A 17,528-nucleotide genomic window follows, 5' to 3' on the forward strand; every position below is an offset into this window, starting at 1 on the left:
TGAGATTGTTATAGATGTGTATGTATTAAATTATATACACATTAATTAAAACGCATGGATTTACAGTTGTAAGCACCAGGAATATCCATCACTGTTCAGTGGCTCTGGATCAAAAAGTACTATTTGTAACCAGCAGCTTCAAACTTTCTTTGACCCATCACCTCTGCAGCAGATAGTGGCTCAGCAGTCCTAGATAAATTATCTATCTGCTCCCCTCTTCCATGGTTGCCTTTCACAAATTTCAGCAGATGACAAACAGCAGCTGGTGTAACTCCAGGGATGCGGCTGATAGCGCCAATCTAAAACCAGAGAAGGCAAAAGAGCAGGTTTTATAATGTATTTTTCGGACTATAAGATGCACTGGACTATAAGACACACCTAGGTTCAGAGGAGGAAAATGAAAAAAGAACAGATTTTTGCCTCCGCACGTCCCGTTTTTGCCCTCCCCGGCATCCAGAAGCACTCTGCAGGCCAAAAACGGGCCCCTTTTTGGCCTCCCAATCCCTCCGCGCATCCCGTTTTCGACTTCAATACCATGGAGGGCAGAAACAGGCCTCACGGAGGCCTCTGCAGGGCAAAAACGGGCCCATTTTTGACCTGCAGAGTGCTTGTGGATGCTGGGGAAGGCAAAAATGGGATGAGCAGAGGGTTTGGGAGGCCAAAAACGGGCCCATATTCGCTGTATAAGACACACAGACATTTCCACCCACTTTTTTGGAGGGGAAAGTGCATCTTATAGTCCGACAAAACCTGTCATGAGGGTATTATATGCATAAAAACGAAGACTATAGAAACACCCAAAGAAAGGGATTATGAAAATGACAGAGCTTACAGAAATGGTTAAAGCAACCTGTTTGATTCAAGAAGAAGCAATTACTACCTTTATAAAAGACTGGAAAACCCTTTATAGTCTTTTTTGCCGAGAATGGATAAAAATGAACTGGTGACGTCCAGATTTACTGTTTAAAAAGGGGCGTGTTTATGGGAAGAAGGTAACCAAGATGAACGATTTGGGATGGTGGGCATGATAACTATTATATCTGAAACATCTACGAAGTAGATTGGAAGTAAGTTTCTTTAGATCTATTTCTCCTGATTTATTTCAAATAAAGGCAGACAGGTCATTGATTGAGGTCTACTTGTACATAACACCACATTTGAAAATTTCTAACTCTTCCAGGATACATATAATACTGGCTGTTTACACAGTATTCATTTAGCTTTCTGGCTCCTTCAGTACTTTACCGTTGGGGGGCGGTGGGCATCCAGTATCTCTCGCACTTCCTGGGATAGAGATACATCGATAGTGAGATAATCCAGGTCCTCAGGTAAATGAAGAGCCTCATCTTGACGTACTTCCTCTATTTCCAGCTTTTGATTGGCCACATGCAAACCATAAACAGCTTGTAGGAAAAGCCATGAAAATAATTAAAAAAGAATCATTGAAGGAACAAAAATAGGGGACAGAAAAACAACAACCCTCAACTGTATACTCTGACAATTGCTTAGGATTTCTGATGTATTCCTTAATGTAAATGGAGAATAAATTCCTTTTGAGCAGTAACATCAAAAGAAAAGTAATGTGGGTAAGCTTGGCTTTTTTCAATGCCACAATTTAAGGTCTGGAAATAATTCCATTATATATTCAATTTTACTTTTTCCATAGTTTATGTCATTAATTTCCTTCTGCGTTGCAGAAGAGAAGGAACGAACATTTTCTTTCTACAGCATCTGTTTTCCACAGAAATTCAGTGTGTCCTCAGTTTGACAAGAATTGACTACCTATGTCTTGGGCTAAATTGTTGCAAAAGAAATTCTATTACTATTATAATTATGTACCCACTCATTAAAATATTTCGTACCTTCTATTTTTAGCCTTTCTGCCAGCGATTTCCACTCAGTGATTTTTGTCATGGATTCTGGGAGAATTCTAGCTAAAACATCCATACTGACCTCTGGATTCTGGAACATTTCTAGAGCACTACACACAAAAAGATATTAAGATATTACCATATTAAGAAGTAAAATAATCTCTAAATTTGTCACAGGAAGGCAGGTTACAACTTAAAAAAACTTAGTTAATTTCTATTTCCATAGAATTTTGAATTATAGGTCTAAAACATTTTTAAAATCTACTAACAAATGGGGAGCCAATTTGGTTTAGTGATTAAGGCACCAGGCTAGAAAGCCAGAGACTTTGGATTTAAGCTCTACCTTAGTCATGAATGGCTGGGTGGCTTTAGGCCAATCTTTTTCTTTCACCCCAACCTACCTCATGGGGTTGTTGTAGTGGTGAAAATAGATGTGTTGGATATGTTCGCCACCTTGAATTATTTGTACAAATAATAAAGGCAGGATGCAAATAAACAAGTAAATTTAAAAAGCAACTACACATCAGAACTTGAGGAAAAAGAACTATATGAAACACCTTAGGAACAGCAAATTTATCAGAAATGAGCATATTATATTTGAAAAAAAATCAAATGATATTTACATAAAGGAAAAGATTAGAGCTCCCTGCATATCTAATACTTTTGTCAAAATTATGAAAGAAATGTGCCATTGCAGTAGTTCTGTCCTGTGTGTCATACATGGGACATGACATACATATAAAAGGGGTAAAATTGGCAGTACAATTTTATCCTCATCATTTATATATTCTTCTCCATGGAATTAAGGGCTCCCAATGGAATTTTATTGGTTGCTCTCTTGAAACAAACAAAAATGTTCACATAAGAAAATAATAACACAGGGTAGCAGAGCTTTGGCTATATAATTCTATAATTATATTCTATAATTTTTGTAAACTGCCTGGAGTTATCCTGAGTGAGTGGGGCAGTTATATAAATTTTCTTAAAAAATAAATAACGAAAGTAGATCTACAAAGGAAAAATTTTCTTATTTAGAAAAGTTGATATAATTAAGACTTCAATCCTAAAACTATTTTGACTTTTTAACATTAAAAATATTTTGACTAGATGAAGAATATTTTCTGGAATTAGGCAAAATCCAGTTTTACCCTATGTATAAGTTTACATAAGTATACTTATGCAGGCAACAAATGCATGATTATTTTAGTCACTTTCTCAAATTGCCCCTTAACTCCATATTTTGCATATTACCTAAAAATATTGATTCCTAAAATAAAATATTTTGAAACAAATGCCTTTTTTCTCTGTTTTGAAATTTTGATTAAATAATTGATTACATTTGAATCACAAACTTTCAGCAGATTATTCCATTTTTCCTATAAAAAAGTACTTCTTACTGTAGTTGCTACTTAATCTAACTGAAGTCATCAGCACACAGGCCCTGATTCTACTATCTTACTAAGGACCAGGTTACTTAAGGAGGGCCTTCTTTCATATTGAGTCTTCTCTTGAGGATCTTAAGATTTTCCAAGGGGGCTCTCCTTGAAATTTTCCCACCAAAGGTAAAGTGGATCTATACAAGGGAAGATGGCTTCCTCTGTGGTTGCATGTCATGTATAAAATGTCCTCCCCAGAGAGGCTCAAACAGCACCCAAATAAACATCATTTTAAAACCAGATGAAGACCCATGTATTTTTCCCAGGCTTATTAATTGGCTTTTAAGTCACATTTTAAAGAATTGGAACGAACACCTTTCTGATGCTTAGTTTGTGTGTGCTTTTATTTTACTTTTCATTTTACTGTTTGGCATTTTTATCCAAATTGCATCTTTTAGTGACTTTTATTATAAATGCCCGGAAAGGTTTGGCTATGTATGGGGCAGCTTAAACTTTTAAACGATGTTCAATTCCTCATGCATGTGTGCTCATTCAAATCAGTGATGAAGAAAATGTATTTGTTTTCAAAGATACAGGACAGCTTTGTGCACTCAAAGAACTTCTTAAAATCCATACACGTACTAGATTGTTCCAGTAAAAGATAAGAAATGGAATGCAACAGTGGTTTTATGTCTCGGTAAGCAAAACTCTAGAATAACAAAACAATAACCACAACCTGCGAGGGAAACTATGATGACGACTCATTCTGGCCTCTGGAACGAGCTCCCGCCACTTTTTATAGCCAAACCGAAGAGACTTCAGTGCTTCCATTCCTTCTTCCAGCATTGTTTTCATCAAAGAGGCTTGTTCATACCGCTTTTGTGACACACAGCCAGCTTCGTGGTAGCCTTGAAATATACACCAAAGAAAGAAAGAAAGGAAAAAAAGAAAAGAATGGCACTTGGATGAGGACAGAATGAGGAATGTATTAAAACAGATGTTGAAGGAGTGACTACCTCGGAAGGTGAGCCTGCTATCAGCATTATCTGGTCGCAGGGACATCCGAAACTCTGCCCGGCTAGTGAACATCCGGTATGGCTCTTTGGTGCCAAGAGTGGTAAGATCATCAATCAAAACTCCAATGTATCCCTCGGTGCGACTGATGATAAAAGGAGCCTTCCCCTGGATCCGCAAGCCTGCATTGATTCCAGCAACAAGGCCCTGCAAGATGATCATGGGTTAAAAGGAGTTATAAGGAAAGTATGGCTGGATAGCAAACATTACTGGTCTGTTTGATGGGTCTTCTGCCCACTGTTTTGGACTTGAGCTACTTTAACTGTACAGCAGTAGGAGGCAGCCAATGATTCATAGTATGGCTCTCCAATGTCCTATTTGGGACCCCAATGCCACATGGTCATCCCATAGAAGTTTGGCAGCTATTAGACTGAACTATGACAAAAAATTTCTTCAGTAGTTCAGGAAGCAAAGTGTGAGAATGGGTGTGAGAGGCCTACAGGAGGCAAATCACTTCTGTCCTTGTCTTTAATGCTCTGACTCTGTAAGTCAATAGTCTAAAAATGTTTAAATCTGTCTAGTCACATCTCCATATCAGTGGTGGGGAGAGACACCAGATCAGGAATTGAAGCCACAATTCTTTACAAATGCCCCACCTCTGCCTTAGAGAGAATTAAATTGAAAGACCTAGGAAAGTTTCTGGGGAAAAAAACATGAGCCAAGGATTCCAACAAAAGAAAAACTGAAAATCTTAAAAGAACATAAACGATGAATGGTTTAGAGTAAGAATAAGACCTAAAGGGAGGAAAGCTGGTGCAATGACCAACATCTATGTAGATGATGAAAACAGAGTGCAGAAACTCAGGTTCACTTTGTCACTAATTAATATGCTTTCTAAATGCAAAATGGACTGAAATATTAGCAAATGAAGCCATTAATGTCTGGTTAAGTAACTTTTGACTTGAAAAACCCTTAACGTATCAAATTGTGTGCAAACAAAATAATTACCTGACACATGTCCAGTGACATTGCTGTTCTTTTGTATAACTTTTCCTTTATAAAGAGCTTAGTACCAAACATCCTTTTATTCAGAAAAATATGGTTCATTCCCCTTCTTTTTCAATGTCTAAGCCAGAATTCATTGTTTTCACTGCCATTATTAATATTAATACAGCTTTCCAAAACAATAAAACACAGATTTCTGGCTTCATCTCTGTTATCCCTTCAAGGGCACTCTGGTATTTAATCCAAATATTCCTTTGTTAAGCATGTTTCCTCTTGAATATTATGATAAGACAAGTGACTGGACCTATGGCAGCCAGAATCCCAGATTTCCTCTAGGACAAGGGTACATTCCCTCATCACATGCATTCCAAAGGTGTGTGAAAAAGTCATTGTTGTGTGTCTCAAGCAAGCCCTGACAAGAATGAGGAAGAACCGGACTTCTCCGGTTTGTCGAGCCAGCGAGCGGTAGGGATTCGCGGACTGTGCGATCCCTGCCGCGCTAGCCGTTTTGGGGCTCCGATCCGGACGGATACGGAGCTAGCTGCCTGCAGGGGCAGCTGAAGGTAGGGGGATCCGGAGAGGGGTTTGGGGGTGTTGCAGACCCCCTCCCGGCCGGCAGAACCCCTTTTCCCAGGACGGTGCAGCGGCGGTCCGTAATGGCCGCCACAAAGAAGCTGCCAGCCGGGTAAGAATGCGCAGGAGGAAGTGGAGAAAGTGTTTGGAAGGAGAAAGTTTTCTTGGTTCCTAGGACTCTAAGACATATTTAACAAAATTCCTGAAAAGTATGACTTTCTGAATGATACCTTCTAAAAGAGGAAAAAAGCGGCAGTTTGATGGTGCTGAAAGGAAAGCTTACCCTCTCTTCCTATGGAATAAAAGTGAATATTAAGAAACCTATTTTTTTAGGTGAAAACTGGCTTTAAGCGATGAGTGGGAAGAGAGAGGATTAAAAAAAAAATATCTGTATGCTAAGACTTTGTTGGAGGAGATGCTTTAAGGATTGAAAGACTAAAATATATTGCAATAAGATTTTAAGAAACAGATTTGGACTTTCTTTTTTCTGATTGACACTACCCTAGGAGGTGAAAGTGAGAACTCTGCCTTGGTTTGGACTGATTGATAACTTTGGGACTGTTTTATCTTTCCTTTGGAATATTTTGGTTGCTGTAAGAAGAAAAGAAGGGAAAAAGAAAAGAAAAAGATTTATAATGGCTCTTTCTATTGAGGAACTGAGAAAGATTATGAACAAGCAAAAAAATGGTAAAGCTGGTTTGAAAGAAGCCTTCCTTTTTTTAGAAATGGCGCTTATTAACTATCAACAAACATTACAACAGATGAAGACAGCAGAAGAAGAAGAGGCAGCCATCTTTAATAAATCTCAGAACTTGACCAAGAAAGAAGGAAGAGGGAAGGAAGAGAAATAAAGGACTTAAGATTTAAAAAAACATTGAAGAAAGGGAAAAATAAGATGCAAAATCAATATAATGATAGTAAACAAAAGGGAAAAGGAATACGACAGAGAAGGGAAGCCAGTAAGGCAGAGGCTAGAAGAAAGGGGGTAGAAAGGTTTGTTGGGAGAAGAAAGAAAGGGAAAAGGTGGAGAAAAGCTACAAAGTTTTGAAATTAAATGGGAAAAAAAGGAATCTTTTTAGGGATAAAGGATAAAATATAATTTCTTCAAAGAGATTTTGCAAGGTACATAAGATGATATTGTAGTATTGTATTAGAAATAGAAAACTTAAATGGCTTAAGAGTTGATAAGAGATTAAAATGTTGAAATGTTTAATAATGATTGGTTTTAAAATTTAATAATATGAGGGGAGGTTTAGTATTGAGTATTAATTAAAGAGTTTAATAAGATTATGGTATTGATGTTATTATAAATTTTTATTATAGTATTTGTTTTTAATATTTAGATTTATTGTTTAACTATGTATTTAATTATTTTGGATGTATTATTCAGATAGAATGTACCAAGCAAAATCGGATTGGGTATTGGGTGTTATTTTAAAGATTAACTTGATTAATTTAGTGGGGAGATAGAAAGGCATCATACTCTGATTAGTGATTTCAGGAGAAATTTCTTTTTTTTTTAAGGAATGAGACAAAGGTACAATAAAGAATGGACAAAAGATACAAATATAATGACTCAAATTAAGATGATTAATTAAGATAGAATTAAGAAGAGTGAAATATGTGGAGAGAAGTTAATATAGAAGACTTAGAATGGTAAATAAAATAAGTAATGATATGTAAGATGAGCATGAATACAGTTGAAGTCCATGAAGAGAGAGATACCTGGGTCCAAGTTACTTTCCAAAAGATTTTTTTATGTTTTTTGTGTTGTGGGTATATGTTTTTTTTTCTGGGGAGAATTAATAAAACCTTGTAGAAATGTAGAATGAGAATAATGGTAACTAAGTCAGAAAGAAATAGATGAAATAATAATAATAAAATTGAATAAGAGTAAAGAGAAATAAAGAGAAATTGGATAAGAGGTTTTTGTATGTTTATATGGAAATGGTTTAAAACAGAATTATAGTTTATCTTACTTGTTAAGTTTATAATGGAAAAGGTTTAAATATGTAATGGATAATGATGACTTGTGTGTTTTGAAAATTAATAAAACTTGTTTTTAAAAAAAAAAAAAAGAATGAGGAAGAACCGTTTAATCTAAAGGAACTAGTAAAGTCTCTTGTGGCTAAATGTCACTGATGCAATTAGTATTGCAGATGCTGACTCTGAATCTTGGTCCACTTCCTGCATGCTTTTCTCAAGTCACCCACCTGGGCTGCAGCTTCCTCATAGCCTGTCGTGCCATTGATCTGTCCTGCAAAGAACAGCCGCTGCACCAGCCGAGATTCCAGGGAGGCGCTCAGCTGGCGTGGATCCAGATAATCATACTGAACTCCATAGCCTGGTATGGATAAAATAGTTTTGTGAACAATGTTCATCAAATGCACATAGAAAACATTAACTCTACAAATATGGCTGTTAAGTATTTCTACTGGTGCTGAACAATGTGCCAAGTGCAGATTGATTAGTGCACCATTTCTCTGAAAGGAGGAAAAGATGCCTCCACAATGAACAGATAAAATGAGTGGGAGGATATAGGAAATAACATGGTTTTCCAAATCATAAACTGCTTACCCAAAACCTGACCTTCTTCCAACATCTCACCTGGCTGAACCATCTTAGCATGTTCCAAGCCTTTGATAAGACTGATGATTTTTTCCTGGATCTCAGAGGGCAGGGTCAGGGATATTCCTTGTGGGTACACGACATCAGAATCCAGACCTTCAGGCTCCAGCCAGACCTGATGCTGGCGATTCGGAAAACGTAGAACTTTAGACTCAAGGGAGGGGCAGTATCTAGATACAGGACAGATAGCTAAATCAGAATGTTGACACCATCAGGAAACTAACCTATTCATCTGTATGCCACCCAATTCCCAATGACTCTAGGCAGATCTCAAGTAAAAACATAAAAACACACAATGTGAAACAACAACAAAATAGATACCTAGGATAACAGAAAACAGATGAAAACAGAAAAAGAAACAACTCCATGAAACCCACAGGGCCTTCACTCACACATCTGAAAGGCCTGGGAGGGACTGTAATAGTCCTTGTACCTCATCTTTATGGTGAATACCTCAGCTTCTAATACAGGGATGCATAATGCTAAAAGCCTTTTGAGCAGAACACCAAGTCAGTTCAAAGCTGGCATCAAAAAATATAATGTTTAATTGTAACTTTAGGAGAAAGTAGTTTAAATTCAAGGGGATTTAATGATAACCTTTAAATATTATTAGGATATTAAAACTATGATTAAAGGTATATTAAATGATAGTTGTGGTATCATTTAGTTTTGGGAATGCAGCTCCTGGCATCCTGCTCAAAAGCCTTCAACAAGAGGAGAGGAAACTGTAGAAATCATGACTCAGTATAATGCAGTTGCATTTGTGCCTCTTTTTCCTTGACAGCTATTTTTCCTTTTTGGCTGCACGGACTGAAATTTAGATTTTAAGCTTCTCGGCATCTATGTTTATCTCTTATTTTACTTTAGGGCTTATTATAATCTGCCGAGTATCACAGAAATTAGTGTTAATACTGGGAATATGGCATCTATGGTATCACTAGAGGGCATCCAATATACAGTTGTGAAAAATGTACACCCTCTTTGAGTACTGTGGTTTTACATATCAGGACATAATAAATATCATCTGGTCCTTAGCAGTTGTTAAAAGAAGGTAAATACAACCTCAGATGAAGAAGACACGACACATTACACCAATTCTACGTGGCTTATAGTATAGTAAAAATGTTAAAATAGTAACAGAAAACAGCAGTAACTCTCAGACTGAACAACCAACCAATACATATTAATTTCTTGAAAGAAACTGAAAATAAGCACCATCTTTATTCCCAAAGGGCTATCACATCATATGCTGACTAGCACTCGTTTAAAAAAATAAAATTTTATAACACATGTTTAAAACCTACTTTTGATTTCTACAACGCTATACAAAACCATATGACAGTGCTTGCCATTTGGAAAGTTGCTGAGCCCAGCACTTCACACATGAAGAAATGTAACAGAGACTCACCGGGTCCTTTTACTGTTTCTTTGATGTGATTGCTCAGGTAAAGATTCTCATGGATGAGCTGCTCTACCTCAAGCGTTGGTGTGGGTCAAATAACAGGGCAACTGATCTTCTGGCTGTCAAAGAATTGTCAGGATTTGGTGAATGCATTAGAAATTTCTATACATGAAATATATGGTAACTATTCCACCCACCGTCAGAAAGAAATAGATGAAATAATAAAGTAATAGAAATTGAATAAGAGTAAAGAGAAATAAAGAGAAATTGGATAAGAGGTTTTTGTATGTTTATATGGAAATGGTTTAAAAACAGAATTATAGTTTATCTTACTTGTTAAGTTTATAATGGAAAAGGTTTAAATATGTAATGGATAATGATGACTTGTGTGTTTTGAAAATTAATAAAACTTGTTTTTTTAAAAAAAAAAAAAGAATGAGGAAGAACCGTTTAATCTAAAGGAACTAGTAAAGTCTCTTGTGGCTAAATGTCACTGATGCAATTAGTATTGCAGATGCTGACTCTGAATCTTGGTCCACTTCCTGCATGCTTTTCTCAAGTCACCCACCTGGGCTGCAGCTTCCTCATAGCCTGTCGTGCCATTGATCTGTCCTGCAAAGAACAGCCGCTGCACCAGCCGAGATTCCAGGGAGGCGCTCAGCTGACGTGGATCCAGATAATCATACTGAACTCCATAGCCTGGTATGGATAAAATAGTTTTGTGAACAATGTTCATCAAATGCACATAGAAAACATTAACTCTACAAATCTGGCTGTTAAGTATTTCTACTGGTGCTGAACAATGTGCCGAAGTGCAGATTGATTAGTGCACCATTTCTCTGAAAGGAGGAAAAGATGCCTCCACAATGAACAGATAAAATGAGTGGGAGGATATAGGAAATAACATGGTTTTCCAAATCATAAACTGCTTACCCAAAAACCTGACCTTCTTCCAACATCTCACCTGGCTGAACCATCTTAGCATGTTCCAAGCCTTTGATAAGACTGATGATTTTTTCCTGGATCTCAGAGGGCAGGGTCAGGGATATTCCTTGTGGGTACACGACATCAGAATCCAGACCTTCAGGCTCCAGCCAGACCTGATGCTGGCGATTCGGAAAACGTAGAACTTTAGACTCAAGGGAGGGGCAGTATCTAGATACAGGACAGATAGCTAAATCAGAATGTTGACACCATCAGGAAACTAACCTATTCATCTGTATGCCACCCAATTCCCAATGACTCTAGGCAGATCTCAAGTAAAAACATAAAAAACACAATGTGAAACAACAACAAAATAGATACCTAGGATAACAGAAAACAGATGAAAACAGAAAAAAGAAACAACTCCATGAAACCCACAGGGCCTTCACTCACACATCTGAAAGGCCTGGGAGGGACTGTAATAGTCCTTGTACCTCATCTTTATGGTGAATACCTCAGCTTCTAATACAGGGATGCATAATGCTAAAAGCCTTTTGAGCAGAACACCAAGTCAGTTCGAAAGCTGGCATCAAAAATATAATGTTTAATTGTAACTTTAGGAGAAAGTAGTTTAAATTCAAGGGGATTTAATGATAACCTTTAAATATTATTAGGATATTAAAACTATGATTAAAGGTATATTAAATGATAGTTGTGGTATCATTTAGTTTTGGGAATGCAGCTCCTGGCATCCTGCTCAAAAGCCTTCAACAAGAGGAGAGGAAACTGTAGAAATCATGACTCAGTATAATGCAGTTGCATTTGTGCCTCTTTTTCCTTGACAGCTATTTTTCCTTTTGGCTGCACGGACTGAAATTTAGATTTTAAGCTTCTCGGCATCTATGTTTATCTCTTATTTTACTTTAGGGCTTATTATAATCTGCCGAGTATCACAGAAATTAGTGTTAATACTGGGAATATGGCATCTATGGTATCACTAGAGGGCATCCAATATACAGTTGTGAAAAAAATGTACACCCTCTTTGAGTACTGTGGTTTTACATATCAGGACATAATAAATATCATCTGGTCCTTAGCAGTTGTTAAAAGAAGGTAAATACAACCTCAGATGAAGAAGACACGACACATTACACCAATTCTACGTGGCTTATAGTATAGTAAAAATGTTAAAATAGTAACAGAAAACAGCAGTAACTCTCAGACTGAACAAACAACCAATACATATTAATTTCTTGAAAGAAACTGAAAATAAGCACCATCTTTATTCCCAAAGGGCTATCACATCATATGCTGACTAGCACTCGTTTTTAAAAATAAAATTTTATAACACATGTTTAAAACCTACTTTTGATTTCTACAACGCTATACAAAACCATATGACAGTGCTTGCCATTTGGAAAAGTTGCTGAGCCCAGCACTTCACACATGAAGAAATGTAACAGAGACTCACCGGGGTCCTTTTACTGTTTCTTTGATGTGATTGCTCAGGTAAAGATTCTCATGGATGAGCTGCTCTACCTCAGCGTTGGTGTGGGTCAAATAACAGGGCAACTGATCTTCTGGCTGTCAAAGAATTGTCAGGATTTGGTGAGTGCATTAAATAATTTCTATACATGCCAAATATACACTAGGTCGACTTTGCATTCCACCCACCGGAAAAAAAATATCAAAAGTTAATTAGAATTGCTACGCCAGCTAATGCAAAATGTTGCTGGTCATTAGAATAATCAAATTTCAGAAAACTGAGCATCTAGTTCTTTCCAATGGTGATCCATTTTTAAAATTATTCTTTGCTCAATAAACTTTCAGTTAAATACACTCATCACAAACTGGGATCTATTGCAGGGGTCCTCAACTTCTGTGCTGTTTGCAACTGGCCTACAGAAACAGCAGGCAAGCGCGCATGCACATCCCCACTTGTCCAAGCAGTGGGCAAGTGTGTGTACACACGCTCCATTTGCATGAGCGGCATGCTCGCACAAATGGAGCTGCATGCACATGTGCACTTGCTGGCCGCTCGCATGAACAATCCCCTCTCCTGGCTGGTGCGCAAAGCCAGAAAGGTTGGGGAACTCTGATCTATTGGATAGAGATTCCCCCTCTCCTGCATGTTCCCTGCAAAATTGAAGGATTTGTAGAAAAGATTTAGGGAATGTGAAGGAAGGAAGGAAGGAAGGAAGGAAGGAAGGAAGGAAGGAAGGAAGGAAGGAAGGAAGGAAGGAAGGGAGAAATCTTGTATCAGCTGGGGAAGCCTTCATGCACTACTGTATACTTTTACAAATACTTTTTTTTAATACTATTAGCAAATAGTATTACCAAATAATCTTCCCATTTCATTAAACTACTCGATATATTATAATGAACTTAATTTATGCTATTTCTACCCACCAGTTTTTAGAAGGTGATGTGAGAATACCATTCAAACACTTAGTAAAACCTGGCACCTGAAAAGTTAGGATTTTTTTTTTTTTTTTGTATATATAAAGCATCAATGAAGCTTTAGAGAAACAGCTCCTGTAAATCTTAGCAATTCCTAACAGAGCTATAGAGAAATACCATTTTCAGATCCCTCCACCCCACATATAGAAACAGACAAGAAGGGAAGGGAACTGTAACCCATACATCCTGCATGGAGATATTCTCTTGAGAACTGTCACTAAATGCTGTATTAGATGGGCTTTGGCCCTGATTTAGGAGGGGTTCTTTTATGAAACCCCCTAGCCATTCAAACCCCTTTCATATGAAAACAGCCATGTCTTTTCACATGCTAGAAAAGACCAGGACTGTCTGGATACACATGCACTTCCCAGCATTTTCTGGCCCACCTTAATCCACACAGCTTCACTGAGGAAACTGAATGGCACAGGAGGGTTATCTGCCTCATGTTTCTGAAGATGAGTGAAATCAATGGAGTCTCTCAGCAACCGTGGAGGAGTTCCGGTCTTGAGTCTCCCCATGGTAAATCCAGTCTTCTCCAGTGTCTGAGCCAGGCCAACGGAGGGCTGGTCTCCCATTCGCCCCGCAGGATGCATTTCCAATCCGATTAGAACCATTCCTCTCAGAAATGTCCCTGTAGTCAGAATGACACTCCCAGAATGGATTTTTGTTCCATCTTCTGAGGATGGAAAAGGAAAATGAAACAGACCATGTATCATACCAATTTCTGCCCTGATAGTAGAAAATTGTAAGCATCTACAGTTTTCCAGGCAAGCAGATTTGGATCAATACAGATAGCTAACATTTTGAAAAGAAAAGAAAATTACAGATATCTGAAGGATATTAATTTAGGCACTCCAAGTCTGCTCTATTTGAAAATAAAACCTATGCATTGATCTTTTATGGATATCAAAGAGTCACACATTGAACTAAATCACAAAGTCCAAAATAAAACAATTTACTATCCTGAGTCAAAAAGCCTTGTAAAAATGTGAATATTTTTCAAGGACAATCTAGAATATTTTTCAAGGTCAATCTGATGTATTACTGCATAAGAGAAAGAATCTTTGAATTTCTTGCAGTCACATTTACCACTAGCTTCTGATAAGCAGAACCAAAAAAGCACCTAGCAGTAAAATTGCAAGGTTGCATGGTCACATGATGTCTCACCTAACAACTGCAGCTGACTCGCTTAAGGTCCATGGGTATTAAGTTCATTGCAGTTAATGATTTCTTGTTTAATGACCTTGCCACTTAACAGCAGAGTTACCAGTCCCAAATGTGAGTGTTAAGCAAGGACTATTTACAAATCAAAAAAGGAAATTTGACTGAAGGCTGGAATAGAAAAAAAATGTCTTGTTAGAACTGAAGTTCATTTTTTGTGTACTATAATTATTTTTGTCTCTGCATAATTTAAGAATATTTCGCTCAATTTGAATCAAATCTCCAGGGAAGCTGTCTTAATACTTAGAAAAAGCAACACAAAAATAGCTGAAGAAGAGCTGAAGAAGCTTTTTGGATGAGAAGCTAAACATATTCAAAAAAAAAAACCAGTTGCCCCTTTAACAAAGCTCCTTTGAGACAGCAACAAAAACAGCTTACCCTTATTGGTAAAAGTTCAATGGCATTATGTGACTTGCCAGAGTCCCTATATTTACTTTAATATGTTTGTTGGATTTTTTTGTTTGTTCCATTCATTGATCACCTGCATTCTACGATTTGAAATACAAGATAGTTTTCCAATCTCTTATTAATGAAACTGTCTTTCTCTTAATACCCTTCCACACTAATTCATTTACTATATAGCCAGAAGGTGGCATTATATTTTTTTTCACTTTAGCCTAGCAACTGCCCAGAAGAGATCACTATCAAACTGCTACTCTAAGAAGCAGAAATCTGAGTCAAGGTGTGAAGAACCAGAAACCTTCTGGGTCAAAAATTTTAAGATATCTTAAAAGTTTTCTCATTCTCTTTACATCGACTGAGAAATAAGCAAAACTACTTCTACAGTTAACTGAGCTAATTTCTAAACCAAATCCTACTTGCCACCAAGTTTTGATGCAAATGAAAGGAGACAGATTTTCTTATAGATTACTTTACAAAGAAGTCCTAGTCATGAGAACCTTATGCATCAATTATCACTGGCAGCAACTAGGCTTCTCCAGACCCTGGAAACAGATTTCCACAGCAATTATTCTCAGTGCAGATGGATGGAATCCTTTCTTCCAATACTAACCCAGAATTACTCCACTGACTGAAGATTTGCCAGGATGATTTGGCTCTGGTACTGTCAGCAGCAGATCTTCCACTGAGGCTTCACAAGTGGTCAGTAGTGGGGTTTGCAGAATTTCTTTCTACTGGGAAAGGAAAAAGAATTGAACACCTCACTTGGTCAAGAAAAACCTTACAATCTTGTGTATAATAAAAAGGTGAAAAAAGAAAAAGAAAAAAAAGAAAAACCTTACAAGTACTAGCAAGGAACCTTTCCATCTTAAGGATATCTCTTTGAGTTTTACCATTGGGTAAAAATTCAGATTCCAAATCTACTTTACTACTGGTAAATAGACCTTTTGTTGTTGTTGTTGTTGTTAATGATACCTCTACTGCACTGAGGAATTTTCCACACGACATGACTTTATTAAATTTATTATTATCCATTGGCTAAGCAAAATGTATTAGATTTTGTTAGATGTCTTATTGCCCTTTCCTAAAGATTTACAACTATTTACAGTTAACCAGCAACATTTAATAAAGCCGTGCAAACCATCCAAAAGGATATTTCATGAAACAAGAAAAGCTTCCTTCTGCACTTGCAGCTGGAAGCGGTATTGTTCACTATGCTTTGGTGGCAATTGTGGCAGAGCTGTTTTCTGTGCATGTACATGCACACTTGGAAGATTGAGAAGCAAATTCCCAGCAGCTGCATCAAGTACCGTATTTGCCGGCGTATAAGACGACTTTTGCCCTGAAAAACATGCCTCCAAGTGGGGGTCGTCTTATACGCCGGGAGGACTCCGACTCCCACTTCGAGCTTGAGTTGCAGCCGGGAGGGAGGCTGGGGGGAGCGGTGTGTGTGTGTGTGTGTGTGTGTGTGTGTGTGGCGGGTGTCACTCGCCACGCGCTGCGCAACCTTTCCCCCTCTTCCTTCCTTAGCGGTGTGGGGAGGAGAGGATTCAAGATCCTCACGTGCGGCGTACTTTTCTTTTTCTTTTTTCTTTTTGCACGCAGGTTTTGCATGCGGGCGGCTGTAGGTTAAGGATGGGGAGCCCCCGGTGGGTTATCAGGTTTTACGGTGCTTCCAACATGTGCGAACGGTGGGAGAGCGGAGAAGAGAAGCGGCGTGTGAAATCCTGCCGTCAAAGCAACACTGGGGGAGGCAGGGTATAAATTTACCAGGTTAATGTAGCAATGGTGATTAATGCCCAGAACATTGTTTGCGGGTATTGGGGTGTGTGTGTGTGTGTGGTGGTGGTGAGGAGAGGTTGTCCTTTGAATGCGGAAAAGTAGGTGTGACCTTGTGTAGGAAAATAAAGAGATCCTTTTAGCGTGTTTGGCTTCTTTGCCTCCCTCGTTCGTTTGACGTGGAGATAATGGCCTTCGGGCGGAGGAAGAAAAAAGCGGTAGCTGGATCATTTCAAATTTCACTTACTCTCCTGCCTCACTTCAATATGTCTGAGCGACTCCAGATACTGGAAGACTTTTTGAATGAAAGTGTTACCTCCATTTTTTTTTTTAACGAGGGCCACTTGGGGAAAAAAAAAAGATTCTAAGGAATTCCTTGTTTCTTGATTAAAGAGAAGGCATTGAATATACTGTTCCTTGGCAGCCTTTTCAGTGTCCGGGTTTTGGTGTGTGTGTGTGAGAGAGAGAGAGAGAGAGAGATCAGCTGTATTGAGAAGAGAACGTTTCCTGTGTTCTCATTTTATTTACAACATATTTTACGCTTAATGGTAAGCAATGAAAAATATTTTTAAAACTCATTTCTAAACTCCATAGCTATTTGCATATTCTTGGTTCAAAATTGGATTAGCTCATTTCAAAATTGTCCAAAGCAGAAAAGTGCGTCAAAAAAAAAAAAAGTGCAAAAGTGGAAGGTGTGTGGAAGAGGGGTAGTCTTATACGGCAGTATATAACAAACTCTATATTTTGAGTGGAAATGTTGGGGGGGTCGTCTTATACGCCCAGTCGTCTTATACGCCGGCAAATACGGTATTTGGGATATATATCAGCTTTGGCATCTTAAGGAACACGTTCAGATGCTTTGCTCACTTCTATTTG

The 17,528-nt window shown here is 37.9% G+C and overlaps 1 protein-coding gene across 1 annotated transcript in view; it reads right to left on the minus strand.

The window, feature by feature from the left end:
- Positions 1–17,528, minus strand: part of MTO1 (mitochondrial tRNA translation optimization 1) — a 20,523-nt gene continuing 2,995 nt past the window's right edge. The window contains exons 3-12 of the mRNA XM_026674325.2: positions 15,487–15,604; positions 13,640–13,929; positions 12,265–12,377; positions 10,834–11,024; positions 10,438–10,568; positions 4,264–4,468; positions 3,984–4,155; positions 1,863–1,981; positions 1,246–1,403; positions 1–299 (exon numbers count right to left, since the gene is read on the minus strand). Coding sequence (XP_026530110.1) covers positions 120–299; positions 1,246–1,403; positions 1,863–1,981; positions 3,984–4,155; positions 4,264–4,468; positions 10,438–10,568; positions 10,834–11,024; positions 12,265–12,377; positions 13,640–13,929; positions 15,487–15,604 — 1,677 coding nt within the window. The 3' untranslated portion in view covers positions 1–119. The remainder of the gene's footprint in view (positions 300–1,245; positions 1,404–1,862; positions 1,982–3,983; positions 4,156–4,263; positions 4,469–10,437; positions 10,569–10,833; positions 11,025–12,264; positions 12,378–13,639; positions 13,930–15,486; positions 15,605–17,528) is intronic.

Source organism: Notechis scutatus, chromosome 1 (genome assembly GCF_049901735.1).
Source record: "Notechis scutatus isolate UNSWTSFEM ecotype Mainland chromosome 1, rNotScu1.2, whole genome shotgun sequence".
Lineage (NCBI taxonomy): Eukaryota > Metazoa > Chordata > Lepidosauria > Squamata > Elapidae > Notechis > Notechis scutatus.